Source organism: Emericellopsis atlantica, assembly GCF_019669845.1.
Source record: "Emericellopsis atlantica unplaced genomic scaffold F5Z01scaffold_2, whole genome shotgun sequence".
Lineage (NCBI taxonomy): Eukaryota > Fungi > Ascomycota > Sordariomycetes > Hypocreales > Bionectriaceae > Emericellopsis > Emericellopsis atlantica.
Window position 1 is genome coordinate 1,072,686 of NW_025764704.1, and position 15,825 is coordinate 1,088,510.

General features: G+C 53.7%; 6 protein-coding genes across 6 annotated transcripts; 4 read left to right on the forward strand and 2 right to left on the reverse strand.

Annotated features, from left to right (window-relative positions):
- The first annotated feature begins 27 nt into the window (after positions 1 to 27).
- On the forward strand, positions 28 to 726 carry F5Z01DRAFT_211996 (RNAse P Rpr2/Rpp21/SNM1 subunit domain-containing protein). Its single transcript, XM_046258159.1, has one exon. It carries the CDS (start codon positions 120 to 122, stop codon positions 678 to 680), a length of 561 nt encoding a protein of 186 aa, XP_046122610.1. The 5' UTR covers positions 28 to 119; the 3' UTR covers positions 681 to 726.
- On the reverse strand, positions 726 to 1,414 carry F5Z01DRAFT_212116 (uncharacterized protein). The gene is made up of 2 exons (XM_046258161.1): positions 1,249 to 1,414; positions 726 to 1,196 (listed from the first exon to the last, which is right to left on the reverse strand). The coding sequence occupies exon 2, from the start codon at positions 1,096 to 1,098 to the stop codon at positions 772 to 774; it is 327 nt and encodes a 108-aa protein (XP_046122611.1). The 5' UTR covers positions 1,099 to 1,196; positions 1,249 to 1,414; the 3' UTR covers positions 726 to 771.
- Positions 1,201 to 1,889, forward strand: F5Z01DRAFT_211998 (uncharacterized protein). Its single transcript, XM_046258160.1, has one exon. It carries the CDS (start codon positions 1,478 to 1,480, stop codon positions 1,835 to 1,837), a length of 360 nt encoding a protein of 119 aa, XP_046122612.1. The 5' UTR covers positions 1,201 to 1,477; the 3' UTR covers positions 1,838 to 1,889.
- A 672-nt stretch (positions 1,890 to 2,561) lies between these two features.
- F5Z01DRAFT_632759 (ketopantoate reductase PanE/ApbA-domain-containing protein) lies at positions 2,562 to 4,989 on the reverse strand (the record flags this gene model as incomplete). Its single annotated transcript, XM_046261884.1, has 3 exons — positions 2,562 to 4,666; positions 4,743 to 4,783; positions 4,835 to 4,989. 3 exons carry the CDS (start codon positions 4,987 to 4,989, stop codon positions 2,562 to 2,564), a joined length of 2,301 nt encoding a protein of 766 aa, XP_046122613.1.
- Positions 4,990 to 11,032: 6,043 nt separating this feature from the next.
- On the forward strand, positions 11,033 to 12,352 carry F5Z01DRAFT_690126 (uncharacterized protein; the record flags this gene model as incomplete). Its single annotated transcript, XM_046266103.1, has 3 exons — positions 11,033 to 11,284; positions 11,345 to 11,631; positions 11,700 to 12,352. 3 exons carry the CDS (start codon positions 11,033 to 11,035, stop codon positions 11,992 to 11,994), a joined length of 834 nt encoding a protein of 277 aa, XP_046122614.1. The 3' UTR covers positions 11,995 to 12,352.
- A 559-nt stretch (positions 12,353 to 12,911) lies between these two features.
- F5Z01DRAFT_615212 (OPT oligopeptide transporter protein-domain-containing protein) lies at positions 12,912 to 15,420 on the forward strand (the record flags this gene model as incomplete). Its single annotated transcript, XM_046260855.1, has 3 exons — positions 12,912 to 13,460; positions 13,521 to 14,418; positions 14,468 to 15,420. 3 exons carry the CDS (start codon positions 12,912 to 12,914, stop codon positions 15,418 to 15,420), a joined length of 2,400 nt encoding a protein of 799 aa, XP_046122615.1.
- Between the last annotated feature and the right edge of the window lie 405 nt (positions 15,421 to 15,825).

The window sequence follows — 15,825 nt, forward strand, 5'->3', positions numbered from 1 at the left end:
GTGATCGCGTGGCTGAGTCGTAGTGGCCGTGTCACATTAAGCTTCAGTAGCTTCTCTGGCTTAGTCATGAACATAAAGGTCAAAGAACATTCACGAACACATCCGTACAGTCAATCACCATGGCAAAATCAAAGACACCTACTGTAGTGAACCGTCACATCTACACCAGGGCGTCATATCTGTACCAAGCTGCTGATTATCTCGTCAAATGTCAGAATCAGGGGTCGACCATCAGTCAGGACGAGCCAACCAAAGCAGCCGAGTGCCAACATGAATCCAGCGTGTCTGATTCAGCCCAACTGTGGCGAAGAGCAAGCTCAAATACAGCCAGGCAGATGCTGGCAGAAATGAGGTCCATGACTTTGAAGGCACAAGTGCGACAAAGCCCGGACATGAAGAGAACTGTTTGCAAGTATTGCGACTCCAAACTTGTCGAGGGTCAGACCAGTCGCTCTTATATCGAGAATGCCAGTAAAGGCGGCAGAAAACCTTGGGCAGACGTCCTGGTCATTGAATGTCAGATTTGCAAGAATGTGAAGCGCTTTCCCGTCAGCGCATTGCGGCAAAAAAGGAGACATCTTCGATCAAGCAAGGCGCAGCCCTATACGAGTGTCAAACCTGGGAAGCAAGACATGCCCGCATTACCCAACGAGGTGACCAAACCGCCAGCTGCAGATTGAGAGTTTCGGAGAATTCATATTGTTTCAACAGTCTACTTGTAGATGTTGTATCAGTATTGCCAATACGCCATCAAGGAGAAGATGCGCCGCGCTACTCACATTGAGGATGCCCCATGGCACGACTTCTGGTGCATAGCCAATGGTCTATGCGGCAGATGACCTGCTCTGCACATCCAACACGCCGATCCCTCAACCGAGGCGACATGCAGGATACTGCACAAGTCCTGTACAAGCACCCGGGCTGATGAGCATGCTCCCGGATTGATTCAACGGCTGCCAAGGGAATAGTGGAATTGGCGCGGATTTCAAACGAGGCAAAGACAGAGGTTGCCTTGGTGGTCAATCGAAGATAGATTGTCGAGGCTTCTGTAGCCGTGGACAGCAACGACCATGATAGTTTCCGCAGCTCCAATGCCATAGTCGCGGAATAATCAGCTCTACAGAGCGCATCCACCCATTCAATTCCCAGCCTCCTTCACACTCTCCTCCCCAAGTACCTTACTTGCAGCCATGAATCTGCCAGGTTTAGTCTCAGCTGCCGTATCTGTCAAATGTGAGAACAACTTACAGCCCACCATGCCAACTTCCCAGCCCGCGCATGGCCTCCGCCTGCACGCTCGTCATACGTAGAAGATTCTCCGTATCAGCTAGGTTGTTTGATAATTGCGCCAGTTGTGTATGAAGCTGTGACTGTGCCCGTGTTGTCAGCCGGGGCCTTGGATGCACGTGCAGAAACACGTACAAGTTGACGCGCCTTAAAGGCGTTACCGCTCGATGCTTGGGAACCTTGACGGTTCATGCTTTCAGACCGGAATGTGCTAGGTCGTGAAAGGAGGTTGAGCCAGCTTTCTTGCCTTTCCTTGTTCTTGATCGCACGGTGTCTGACCAAGTGTTGGCGGAGGGGCCGTGATGTTTACGACTCGAACTCGGACGGAAGACCAGATGTGGGGGCGTTTCGTGGCGCTGCGCTTAGAGATTTCCCAAGTTGGCGTGAATCAGCAGCGCTTTTGAGATTGCTTGGAGATGAATTCAATGAAAAGGCTGTTCCTCTTAGTAATATGTTGGATACAAATTACTCCTACACCAACAAGGAGCCGCCCATCAACAGGTCAATCGGCATCAACACGAAGGAGCTATTAGTCCGAGGACAACATTAAACTGGTAATCACCGTTAAGAGACAACGTCCCCGACACTCACCCGCATGACGACCGCATCGTACAGCAAAAAAATTAAGTATTCAAGCTTTTGGAGCTGTTTCGGGTCGCGCATCATTCCCAATCATTTTGATGCCATTTGCGCCGCAGACTGGACCCCCCAGTCCTCGCACGTCTCCGACGACCATGCCATTATAGTACGTAAATACACTTTCCGTCCGGTCAACTCTCTCCACTGACTGTTAATACATCGATCTATGCCAACAACAGCAAGAACGGAAGTACAAGGAGTGTGCTGCCATCCGAACCGAAAAAAAAAGAATGCCTCCGTAGTCTAATGTTGTGTTTGCGTTAAGTACCACCGCCGGAAGATGAACAAAATGAAAGTGACCAATGCGTGCTGCCGTGCTCGTGCGTGTTCATACGTGCCTAACCCATCCGCTGACCTTCTTGTAACCCGCCCGTACCGCAAGCCCCGTCTTCAGGCTCAAACAAGCCGATCGTGGACTGGGCTATATACCATGTGCGGCAAACCATGTATCCGAGACCCAATGCAATTAGAAAATGAGAAATCGTCAAGTGCTTTCGCTCGAGCCCCCCTTTTGCTTTTCGTGTCTTCTCAAGATGTACGAGGCCCGCTAGACAAAAGCTGGAAGAGGAGGCGCCGTCTTATCGAAGAATGGTCAAAAATACCTCTGGTCATGCGAGTTGTGTCATGACGGTAATTCATCGAGGGCCCGTCGGGGGCTGCTGCTGCTGAAAACTGCTTTGGCTGCTATGCGCTGACTGCTCTGATTCAGCTTCACCACTGCCCATGCTAGCGCTCGCACTGCCCGTCAGACTTCGTACATTTCGTTGTTTCGGTGGATGGAGGCTGCTCACCCCTACTTGCGGCTCAACTCCAGGAGGGCCCATTACGTTCCCTCGACCGGCCGGATGTTGTGGAACAGGTTGCCGCATGCCGTCAGGTGGCGAGGGGCGCCCATTCATCGGTGGTCCGCCGTAGCCATTAGGCGGCGAAGGGCGACCGCCACGCATTGACGGTGGGTAGTTTCCCCCGGGAGACTGACTAGCTCGCCTGGGGTATGCGCCATTCATGTTCGGCGGACCCCCTTGTGCTGGGCCGAGATGCATCTCATCGACTCTAGCTGCAGTCAAGGAGTTCGTTCTTGACCCCATTCCCATCGCTCCTCTGTCGACAGCTCCGTATCGATTAGATGCATAGTTAGACAAGGGATCGTCCAGGATATTGTCGGCCATGACTGGTGCGCCTGGTGGGTGCTGGCTTGAACGATTCCGACCAAAGCTTGGCCGAAACCTACCACCAGCCCCAGGAGGGCCACCTAGCTCAGGATTCTGTCGTATCTGGGCTGCCGATGGTGGAGCTTGCCTACTGCGGTTCTTGCGCGACGTCACGCTCATCATGTCGAAGTTGTCCGGATCAATAGTCGGATTACCAGTTGGCAGGTCGTCAATGTAGTCGTCATCGTCGTCGTCGTCGTCGAACACCTGCTGACTGTTGCGCATGGGGTGAGGGCCGCGGCGCTGGGGCCCGGGAGGAGGACCACGTCCGCCGCGCATTTCACGCTCCCGCAGAGTCATCTCTCGCTGTCGCAACTGGAGCTCGCGATCTCGAAGGCCCCTTTCGGGGTGGTCTCCAGCGATGGACGGCTCTTGACCTTCAGGGATGTCATCGTACAATACCAGGTGAGAGAACTCTTCTAGGTCGTTGCCATCCATAGATCCCCGACGTGACGGGGCGCGCGAACCGCGTTCGGCCCCGTTCATGTGAGACGGCGGCCGCGCATAGCCATTCGGTGGTGGTCCGTTCCCGGGGGGCGGTCCGCGCCGCATACCCGGGCCCTGGTTGAAGCCGGAAGAGTTCCTGGGGCGTGGCTGGCGAGGAGGCATGGGACCATTGCCCGGGGGCATGCCCCCCATGGGACGGTGACCCTGCTGTGATGGACCGCGAGGGGGGTGTGGGGAGGGCACCACCGGAGATGAGGGCGTCAAGGACGGATTGCCATCGGGACCTCGTGGTCGGTTGCGATTGACGGTGTTAAGGTTGTGCAGAACAGCGTACAGAGTCTCGATTCGCGGTATGGAAACAGAAGAGTCCTTCGCAAGCTTGATCGGCGAGCCCAGACAGGTCTCGACCTCCATTGGCCGGCGATTGATATAATCTTGCCACATGATGCTCTCCGGAGCGCCTTGCTTGGTCATGTCGTCGATGATCTTCTGTCTGAAGTCGGGTCCAAAGGTGCAGCCATTGGCCTCAGCAAGCCTCATCATCTCGTCCAAGACACCATGAACCATATCTTTGACACCCACCTTCTCGAACAGGAGGGCATGGTTGGGTGTTTCGAAAATGACGCTTGCGGGATGGAAGGCCACCGGGCCAATGACGCGCTCGAATTGCTCCTGGCGAATGTTGGTCGACATCTTGGAGTCCACCTGGCCTGTTCTCAAAGTCATGACCAAAGCCTGTGCCATATCTTCTTGGATCGCTCGGGGGATCTCGCTATTCTTATTCGCAGGTCCAATCCACATGTCTGTTGATCCCTTGTGTTCGAACTCGCTTGGGCCGAGCTGTGTCAGCTCAGCACCAGATACAAGCGAAAGCACGACATTTGCCGGGAAACGCTCCTCGATGGCAGACTCGATGCCCAGTGTATGTGTGGTATTGACAAGGATGCAAGTGTGCTGGGGGGTCACGACGGAGTCGATGACGGATGCGAGATCGTATACGTCGGGTAGCGCTTTGACACACAGGACGACATAGTCAAATGGGCCTTCGCGTGGACTTGCTGCGTCTTCGGGAGTTCGAACGACTAAGATACGTAGTTAGTGTTGAGTACATGCCGAGTGACCCTGGACGGGACGCCAAAGCCAATGCGTGGCACTTACCGCGTCGAGGTTTAAACCGCTCGTTTCCGAAAGACTGAGATCTTAAACCAGAAGTCAGAGAATACGCTTCAGTAGTTCGACGCCAAACTTACTTGAATGATATACCGTATTGGGCAACATGTTCATAGCCTGACTTCCATACCAAGGAAACATCGCACGCGAAAGTCGCTTGCAACCTCCATGACAAGAATGCTGATACTGGATTCCCACCGACTGCACAAATCCGCATTAGCTCAGTGTCCTCCATTTGCTGTGGCAAGTGTGAAAGCGCTCCAAGCAAGACCAAAACGGGCCAGGCCGTAATCCGCCGAGTCAGGGTCCAAGGTCGATGGGGGCAGCCAAACGAGCGGCGAGGTCGGTTTCGGAAAAGTGATCGTGTCTGTACAACTTGTACATGGAAGCCGCCGATCGAGCTTTTTGGCAAGAGCAGGCAGGCCGTAACACTCAAGAGGCTTGGGTTGGGGGAGACAATTGTTGTCGAGGCGCAGGGTGGGGCTGGACTTGGCTTTAAGAACGGGAGGTGGGAAACGGAATGACAAACCTGAGAGAATCTTCAGCCTGGGCGGAGTTGGTGCCATGATCCTGAAGCACTAGGAGCCAGCACTAGGAGCCACAGGTAGGGTAAATAGCGGAGCAAAGTGAGTGAGGCTTGCGAGAAGCTGTGGAGAGGGCCTCTCTCAATGGCCGAGGAGACGTCGTGGTGCAACGTGAGCAAGTCGGAAGTGTTTCCTGCGTGTGATACTTGTGATTGGCAAGAGTTGATAGGGTCGGACGGAGTAGAATGCCTAATCGCTCCCGCGTGCTAGTCCGTGACCTCGAGGGTGATGCAGCGAATGTTGTTGGATGCCGGAGTCTAGGCGAACCGTGATTAATGTGGGATAAGCCAAGTTGTGAGCGCCAGTAGCCAGGATGCAGCGAAGGGAAATTGGTTCCAACGAGTATAGCGCCCTTTCGTGCATATGGTTCGACCGACAAAGTTGAAAGGGGAAGCGAGCGACAGGAGGTCGAGCGGTTGCGTATTCGTGATCGGGGCCAGGCGATTGACTCGAGCGAAGTGTTCGTGACTGTGGTATGAAGAGTCGTTCTCCCTCGGTCGGATTGGGGAGGACTAAAGGTAGATGTAAACAGATGGATGGATAATGGACTGATGGGTGCGACGTCGTCACGAAAGGCCAGGCCTCTGCCAGTATGTCTAGGTCGTATATCGTCCACTCTTCAGACTGAAGCCAAAAAGTCGAATCTAAGGGCAGAGGATGGCGGCGACAGGACTGGAGCCCATGAACGTGGAAGGCCTGGCATCAGATGGGATAGGCAAGGCCTGGTACCTAAGGTAAGGAATAGTGGGAGCCTTTTCGTGATTGCTGGTTGGTCAGGAACGGTAATGGCGGGAGGTGGGCTCCAGTCGCTGAGGCTCAGGCTCTGGTGCCACTGCTGGCCCGTGACTGCCCTGTATCGGGCACATCAGGCCGCTGCAGCCTGCAGTGCCAGGCTACTTCCTTTTTTTTTTCTTTCCAGTCTCCATGCTGATCCGATTTCGCCGGCTAGTGTAGACACGCCTGGGTGTGGACGAAGTCAACCCTCGTTAGACACACAGGTGACAGAACCGCTCTCAAATAAGGTATATTATTAGGATACTGCCGACATGTTCGCATTGGCTGTTTCGCAATCCTTATCTCGCAAACCGCATGGAGAAGCTGCGATTATTTGGTTGGTGACAAGGCGAACACGTAGTGAATAAAAGGGGTTTGTTCATCTCTCAAATGCGCTGGCAGGCAGTGCCGCAGTGGGCATGTTTCGAACGCTGTAGGGAGTATAAAATAAATGTTCTCCAGATGTCTTCAGCAGGAAGGAATATTGGGCTCCAATCTCCAATCAGATGTACCAGCAAACTCCGAGCAAGGCTGTGCAGTTTCCCTACTCCGTTCGTCAGTCACCACATGGTGCCAACAGACGAGAAAGGAACCGTGCCAGATCATGTTTGCTTTAACAAGGTACCTTATAATAATGTGCCAAACTTTGTTTCTTCTTGAAGGTCCACCAACTTGATTACTTCCTTCTTGGCTTCAGAAATGTCGGCTTCCGTACCTAGGTGGTATGCTCTGTAACACCGCCTGCATCTAATACTTGTATGGATACAGGACTCCAGTCAGCGAAGCACTGCCCCAGGTGTCATCAATTGCTTCCAAGGACGCATAGCTTTGATTACGGTATTTCCGAGCAGCACTGTTGCCCATGCCATCATTTACCTATAGTACCGTACGCTTGCTGTGCCCTTATAACAAGTTAACAACGGCTCCAACGCCGTGTTTGTTTTCTCTTGGCCGGGCACGGTTCATGCGACTGAGCCACGGCGTTCAAATAGGAATGTATCGACACCCCACACACACGGCTGCGCGATGAGCTTCGTATTGATTGCTCTATCGCCCACGCACAAAACTTAGGTACGGAGTATTACTTTAATAAACAGAAACACCTGCCTTGGTGAAATCCTTTGCAACCTAATCAATTAATTACACTCTACTACGTAGTACCTACCTCCTATCAGGCTATATTTTGCGCACATGAAAGCCTCGCTGCCCCGTGCCCTTCGCGAGGGAGGCATAACAGAGACCGTTTTCCACGGACCCAAAGCGCTGCAGAGGCAATATGACCTCACTCGGCGTGGAGACAACCCAACGGAGGCAGCCAGCTAATAAAGAAAAACCGCAAGCCACTAGTAATCATGTCAGGGACCGAGAGTGTCGACCCGCCAAGTACGAGCCCATAGGCAATAGTGCAGAATTGTCAGAATAACATTAATTGTTCAGCTCGGGATACTCGCATGGGGCGTGTTTTAGTCCCTAATAACGCTAGACCAGACGTCATGGCATGGCACTTTTGCCATCTGCGCGAGAGCCTCTGGCAGCGGTTTGTACTGTGCTACCACTACGTACTTTGCGGTGCATATAACATTTGATGCTCTTAACCCTTGGCAGCAAAGTGCGATCAAGGAGAGCAATACTTCTGGAGCTGGAAAAGACCAAAGGAAACAAGGGGTGCAGAGAAGCGACTTTGGACCGAGCTACATGCCGGGCCCTTCAAAGTTGTTTGGTTGCAAAATTCTTGCTGACATCCACGAGGTTTTGGCACGTCCGAGGTGGAATGGGCCAGATTCTCCAACAAGACGCGGTGGATCGCGCGCGAGCATTCCAGCCAGGAGTCCAGTCCCTTGAATGCCTGCCGGCACTGGTGCAACTATAGGTACTAATTATACGTAGTAGTGTCGCGTGGGCAGCTGCAATAAGTGTCACAGCGTACGTACGTACTATTCTCATAATGAGGTGCAGCACTTGGTTGTTGACAACTTGACAGACAGCCCACGCGAACGACGGCACGAGCCATACGGAAGCCACGGGATTCTTAAGACGTGGAAACAATTTCCCATGTGAAGAAAATGCAGATTGGCGATCAGCGAATCCCTCTGCTCGCGATCCCTGCCAATTTCCATCCGGCAGCCGGACTTAACCAGGGGCATGGACCAGTCCAGAACAAGAATGCCCGCCCCCATCCACCCGGTGCCGGCTCCATACTCCACGCCCGCGACGCGCGCTAGGTGTACGTACCTGGATTCGGGGCTCGGACAACGGCTGCTTTCCAGAACCCGAGCGGCATCAGCTCTCTCGTAATTATAATTAATTACTTCTTTCGGAGGCGTTGCAAAGCCCGATATGTATGAACTTGTGCTCGGTTTTTAGCTCTTCGAGCAACACCAGGATGATGAACAATCGCACCAGGTTGGCCACGAAAGCCTGCTCGGGAAAGACACGGAGAAGCATCCTACTAATCGTCGAGCAAGCGCACTTGGCACATCCGCCCAAAATGCGTGCTACATACCGAATTAAGGTCTTTCTCCATCATGTCCATCAGGCCCAAATCTCTCGATGATCAAAAGCCAACAAAACTTGGCAAGGAAATTACCATTGACCGGGAAGCCTGCGCCACATGAGTGACGACTTCAGAAATCGTGCATACGTAGCTCCGTACGTATCACAGCTTTGGTGATCAGTGATGCGTATGCCCATGTCATAAAAGGCACGGAGTCTACGGAGGTCATCGGTTGTTGATTAGTGATTACAGATCAATCGCCTTTGGGCACCAAGAATGTTCTTTCAAGCCTGTCGATGACCAATTGAACTCAATCAATGGTGCACTCAGCGTCTGTATTAACTGTTCTGTTAGTAGTTATTGTGGTTCATCGGTAATCCGCCAGCTGGAGGCTGTGCGGAAGTGATTTGACGCTTTGATCAGGCTGCACTGCCCGACATGTGAAAAGCCGGAGGATGGCTGCGGCCGAGATGCGTCCTGCTGCTAGCCTGCGACTGCAACAATGTCCACAGCAAGACCTACCGGCGAATAGTCCCCGGTGAAGAATCTGACGATGCCGGTGTATTACTTCGAGGTACTAAGTTAGTCGGATCAATATTTCAAGGGCGTGGGATCTTCTTTTCCATTGGCTGATGCTCACCCCGCGTGTCGGTATTGCTTTTCTTCCCCTGACTTTGTGGCGCCAACCCGTTGACAACGTGGACGCAGGGGGTAGCCAATTACTTGATTAACAAACACCCGCAAACAGAAAATGTACTTTAGTCTCGGACGTGACAACAATCAACCCCCTTGCCCTCGCCGACATACGAGTCCACGACGTGAACACCGGAGCAATGGATATCGAGCTCGCCTCCTTGACCTGGCGGCGATGATGTTGGGTTCACTCATTGATCCTGGACGAGTTAGGAGCGAGGCATTGGCAGGATAGACTAACCATGTAACATCACAATGCCGTATATCGGACTTGTCAAGATACCTATTAAATAGTTGAGCATGGGATTGGGCGTGGAAATCTGGCATCAGACGTTGTGCCGCGGCCACGCCGTCATCTAGGGTGGTTGCGAAGGTTCTCGAGTCTATGATGAGCATCTTTGCGGTATTGGTGCTCCTGGACCTTTCAAGAGACGAGTACCTGTTACGGCGACAGAGGCGTGAACAAACATCCATTTAAAAGACAAGCGGTGCTATCATTCGATGCGATGGCCAAGCTGTGCTAACGCCTAGCTATCAGTACTTTAGAGTTGTGCAAGGCGTGGCCTCTTGAGCGAATTCTTACGTACGAGCGACAACAGCCTTTCTCTGTATCACCATGTTTTCTTGAATTGTGACAATGACAGCTGGTTGTGATCAACATTTTGCCAATCAATGAATGGCATTTGCATCTGGTTGAAAACAAATACTCCCAAGTGAGGTTTAGCGACCTTTAATACGACGCGAGTAGAGCTTGAAGAATGCAGCCAATCTCCGCGTCGTCCCCTCAAAGATGAAAATTGAAACATTGTTTAAGCCTAATATAATAATGCCATGTTGGACTAGAGAGGCGGAGAACGAAGGCTGCGTAGGGTAGGGTAATCCAGGTGCAGGCCCTGGGCGTCGTCGTCGCAGCGGTCACGTTCTGATAGGCCCTAGCTTTTGTGCGTACAGTACACACACCACTGTAGCGTGACATCACATCGACTGGAGCAATTGGACAAGAAGCGTTGCCCATTAACCTTGACTCACTCGAAGAACGGGATGTGAGAAACTCGGCCTTTGATGCGGATCAATCATACAGGTTTGTCTTGTGAGAGGTGGGAATCCCGAGGCCAGCTGGGATCTCCAGATCGGATAGATCCAGGACCCTTTTCCCGGCCACATGCCGCCCGCACAGCAGTGTCGATCGGCGCGGGGCTCGGCGTCGCCGACGGGGATTTTGAGGCTCAGCCATGCTTGCGAGCGTTCCAGACAATTGTTGTTTCCCCCGTTGCTGGATAATCAGTTTTCCCTTGCATGCGTTCGGTTGCCCAAGGCGCAGTCTGCCTGTCGTCGAGGAGAGCCCCCCCGGATGTACACTGTCGCCGCTTGGCTGTGGGAAACTTGTCGCGACGACGCGAGCGTTAGGGCCAGACGCAAGTCGCTCGCTGGGCCTCCAGTCGCTCGCTACATCGCTCGACAGGCGAGGAAGCAAGAAGGGTTCCACTCCACTTTTGGCCGTTTATTTCATGTGCTAGGCGAACTAGGCTGAACTGGACTTGCTTTTACTTGGCGGGTGCCGGCTCTAGACTCTGGCCCTGGAGAAACTCAACATTCATATTCGCAAAGTGAACCTCGAGAGCACATGCACAGAACCACTCACCTCAACCACCAACATCCTTCCCTTCAAGTACCAATTGGCCGACACTTGGTAGACTGCTACGCAAGCGCATCATCCTCGACGTTGCAAGATCATGTCGACGCTCAGTCAGAGTCTCGCCATGCACAATGCCTCGATTCTGCAGGGGAAGAAGCCGCAGGAAGAGAATCACTCCATCCTCCATTACTCTCCATACTCACTATATTCAATTCTGGTGCGGGTAGCCTTGGGAATGGGCCGCAAGTTGAACCCCGACACCGCGCCAGAGGTCCGTTTGCAGTTGGTAAATGTCCAGCAAGGTGATAACCTCACACATGAGTATCTCACCTTGACACCCAAAGGCCAGGTAAGAAAACAAGACTATACTGAATGTGAAATAAAAAAAATGGCTCTGACTCAAGTCTAGGTCCCGGTGCTGAAGACAATATCGCCAGGCCTGCCCGAAGTGGAAGTTCTGGCAGAAAGCCAAGATATCCTTCGTTGGCTCTGTAGCAAGCAGCCAGAGTTGATGCCCGAGGCACACCAAGAAGAGATCCAACGGGCACTGCACTTGTTTTACAGCTTCCATGCGAAGCCCTTGACCATCAGACCCGAGGAGAAGAGTGGTGGCATTGTGAACCACGCAGCGGCCATGCTGGAGAACCCCGACATCACAGACGCCCATCGGCGGTGCCTGGAGGTCAAAAGCATATTGTAAGTACTACAGAACTGCCCTTGTGGAATGGCATCTCGAGGCGCGACGATATTAATAGGTGGACCAGCCATGACACCCTCCACAGCGGCTCCCAAGACCCGGACACCGTGCGTGAGGTTGAGAGTCAAGCCAGGCTCTTCCTCGACGCAGTGGCGGAAATCTTGGACAAGAGGGCCGGAGACGGAATCTATCTTTACGGGGGGTCGCCAACGGTTCTCGACGCTGTCGCCGTGTCACTCTTGGCACGCTTGATGGACATCGGTCGGACGAACTTGCTGACAGACACGCTGATACGTTACCACAACGCCATAAGGCAAACGAGGGAATGGACGGATATCGTCCCGGGGTCGACGGTCGTCTAATTTATTAAGCTGAGTAAATACAGAAGCGACAGGCGTTTGTGGACTTGGTCTCGGGAGACAAAGAGTGGACTTGCTTTGCCAACCGCTGTGATCAGTGGCGTTGGCGCCTTTATGGCGGTTCACACGTTGGGTGTGCATTCAGACGGCTACTGTACGTACCAGCGCGAGCAGCCCATCAGGTTTACCATCTCACGAATCCCCGGACATGTTGACGAGATAATTAACGCCCGCAGCTCGGAGACCTGGACAGGTGCTCATTGGTTGACTGATCGATACCAACCAAGCCTCAACGCAGCCACGGCGGGGATGATAAGTTAGATATTGCGAGAGTTGGAAGATTCGCAGACGTTGACTGAACAGCGCCTTTGCAACCCTCTCATGTCATCCGAGCGAAATGGCATAATAATATAATTTTCTTTCCTCAAAAGAAATGGGATCGCGCAACAAAAGTGCCGTGGCTGCCACGCTGCCAGAACAAAAAGCCGCGAGCTGAAAGGGTCGGGTGCGTGCCATGGGGGCGTTATCTGCACTCGGTTAGGAAGGTCGACGACGCTAACGCAAGTGTGGTGGTGCCAATTATGTTCGAGGTCCAGGCGTCTCTTGGCACCGTGTTGGAGCGCCCAAATCACGAGCACATCCGTACCCACTACACTGTGCGGATATGCTCTCGCCCAGACGAAGAAAGATGCCCGTCGCAGCCCCCCCTCTACGACCCATGCCATGTCGGTTCCTCAACTCACTCGCTCGGCAACCGGAGAGAAGCGAACAGACAGAGACGACGCCGTCAACGTCGTGAGCCTGCGTCTTTTGACGAGTCCACGTCCCGCCGCGACGGACTCAACTCACACACAGCACCACCTGTCTCGCCATCCCCACGACCGACGCCGATCACCGGCGTCGCAGCACCAGCGCCCACCATGGTCGTCCCAGCCATCTTCCGCAAGCGCCATGACATTGAAGAGATCACGCCCATCACGGGCCCCATGGAGGGCGAGTCCTCCAGCGTCGACAAGTTGCAGCACTTGGCGGCGTTCGAAAAGGCCCACAAGCTGGATCCCAACATGCCTCTCGACGAGTTGAACGACGTGGACGCGGCCATTGCCACGGGCAATGCCGAGAAGGGCATCGAGATTGAGCATGCGCTCATGGAGGACAACAGTCCCTATCCCGAAGTCAGGGCTGTCGTGCGCAACTACGACGTCGATGTCCCCGCGAACACCATCCGTGCCTGGGTCATTGGGCTGATCTTATGCACCATTGGATCCGGCGTCAACATGCTCCTCTCGCTACGCAATCCCAGTGTGGCCATCACAACCTATGTCATTCAGCTGATTGCCTACCCCATTGGCCTTGCTTGGGATCTGGTCATGCCAGATCGGGAGTGGGATGTCTTTGGCTTCAAGTTTAACTTGAAGCCTGGCAAATTCAATTTCAAGGAGCACGTGGTCATCGTTGCCATGTCAAATGTAAGTCCAAACGTTGAATACATTAGGCTCTGATGTAAGCAAAGGCTAATGATTGATTAGGCAGCCTATGGCGGCGGGTCTCTTTACGCTACCGACGTCCTGCTGGCTCAGCGCCTGTTTTACGGCCAGGATTTTGGATGGGCTTTCCAGATGCTGTTCGGCATCACCACGCTCTGCACGGGGTATGGCCTCGCCGGCCTTGCCCGTCGGTTCTTGGTCTGGCCGGCTGCCATGATCTGGCCTGCTGACCTAGTCAACTGCGCTCTCTTCTACACACTTCACGATCACTCGCGATCTGACCCGTCCAAGACCAACGGCTGGACGATTGGGCGATACAAGCTGTTCCTAATCATTGGATCAGCTGGCTTCATCTGGTACTGGGTACCCGGCTGGCTCTTCAAGGGATTGTCATACTTCACCTGGGTTTGCTGGGTGGCCCCGAACAATATTGTCGTCAACAAGCTGTTTGGCGCCCATTCTGGGTACGGACTGATGCCCATCTCCTTCGACTGGACCGTGATCAGCGGTTTTCTGGGCTCTCCCCTCATCCCGCCGTTCCATGCCATCATGAACGTCCTGGCTGGCATTGTTTCGGTCTTCATCATTTTGTCCATGGGCCTTCACTTCAGCGGCACGTGGTACGCAGATTACCTACCGATCCAGTCCACCGAGTCGTACGACAACCAGGGACACGTCTACAATGTCACCCGCATCCTGGATGCCAACGGGCACTTCAACGAAACAGCCTACAACGAGTACTCGCCACTGTACCTTCCCACGCAGTTCGCCCTGGCCTATGGCGTTTCGTTCGCTGCCGTGTCCGCCGTGCTCATCCATGTCGGCTTGTACCATGGCAAGGACTTGTGGAACCAGTTCCGCATGGCCCGTCACCAGGAGGATGATGTTCACATGCGCTTGATGAAGAAGTACCGTGATGCGGAAGATTGGTGGTACGCTGGTAAGTTCGACGAGCTCATCCCTCTTGCTCACCGCTGATTTCATTCTAGCCCTCTTTATCGTCATGGTTGCCATCTCTTTCGGCGTTGTGGCAGGATGGCCAACCGGTTTCCCTGCCTGGGCCTATGTCATCTGTATGCTCATCCCCATTGTGTGGCTCATTCCGATCGGCCTGATCCAGGCCATCACCAACCAGCAGCTCGGTCTGAACGTGCTCACCGAGTTTATCATCGGCTACATGGTACCCGGACGGCCCCTTGCCATGATGATGTTCAAGAACTACGGCTACATCTGCATGTCGCAGGCCTTGTACTTTGCGCAGGATCTCAAGCTTGGCCATTACATGAAGGTGCCCCCACGCGTCATGTTCTCGTCGCAGCTCATTGCCTCCATCTGGTCTGCCATTGTCCAGATTGCCGTCATGAACTGGGCGCTGGCCAACATCCCCGACGTGTGCGACGCATACCACCCCAACAACTGGACCTGCCCCGGTAGCCGCGTCTTCTTCACGGCCTCCATCATCTGGGGAGCCATCGGCCCGGCACGAATCTTCAGCAACGGAGCCTTGTATTCCGCCCTTCAGTGGTTCTGGCTCGTTGGCGCCGTGGCGCCCATGATCACCTGGCTCCTCGCCCGTCGCTGGCCCAAGTCGCTCTGGCGCTACGTCAACACGCCTGTCATCTTCGGAGGTCCTGGCCTGCTCCCTCCTGCCAGTGTTTACAACTACCTCTGCTGGGGTCTGGTGGGCGTGGTGTTCAACTACCACATCAGGCGCCGCTTTACTGGATGGTGGCTGCAGTACAACTACATTGTCTCCGCGGCGCTGGATTGTGGGCTCATCATGTCGACATTGGTCATCTTCTTCACGCTGTACATGACCGAGGTGCCGCAACTGAATTGGTGGGGCAACGAGGGCGCAACACAGACAGTGGACTTTACGAACAATGCTGTCAAGTCTGTGCTACCACCAGGCGAAACCTTTGGTCCATCTGTTTGGCCGTAGGGGGTTTATGCTCTTTTCTGGATTTGGGTGTACTGGCTGTATCATGTACCTTGCCATCTGCGGGCTTGGCGTTGGCGGAACTTTTTTGGGTTATTGAATGTTTACGCAGGATAGGATTGTTTCAATGAATGACAATGCAATGACTGTTCAATCTGGCATTTTACACCGTGAAATTCCTCACAGTGAATGAGCACGCATCTGTTGCTCGCACACTCCCCTACCAGCGCTCCGAGCGCCATGTCTGGTCACGTGATTTCAAGGGCACCTCTGTGTCGTCCAATCACATGACACATTCTTCGACGCCCCACCCACCGAAAATCAGGCTCGCACGAAATTAGGGCTTGCGATCCGGAACCATTCGCAGTCCACCAAAAAAGCACTCCATCAAGACAATTTCACGATCGC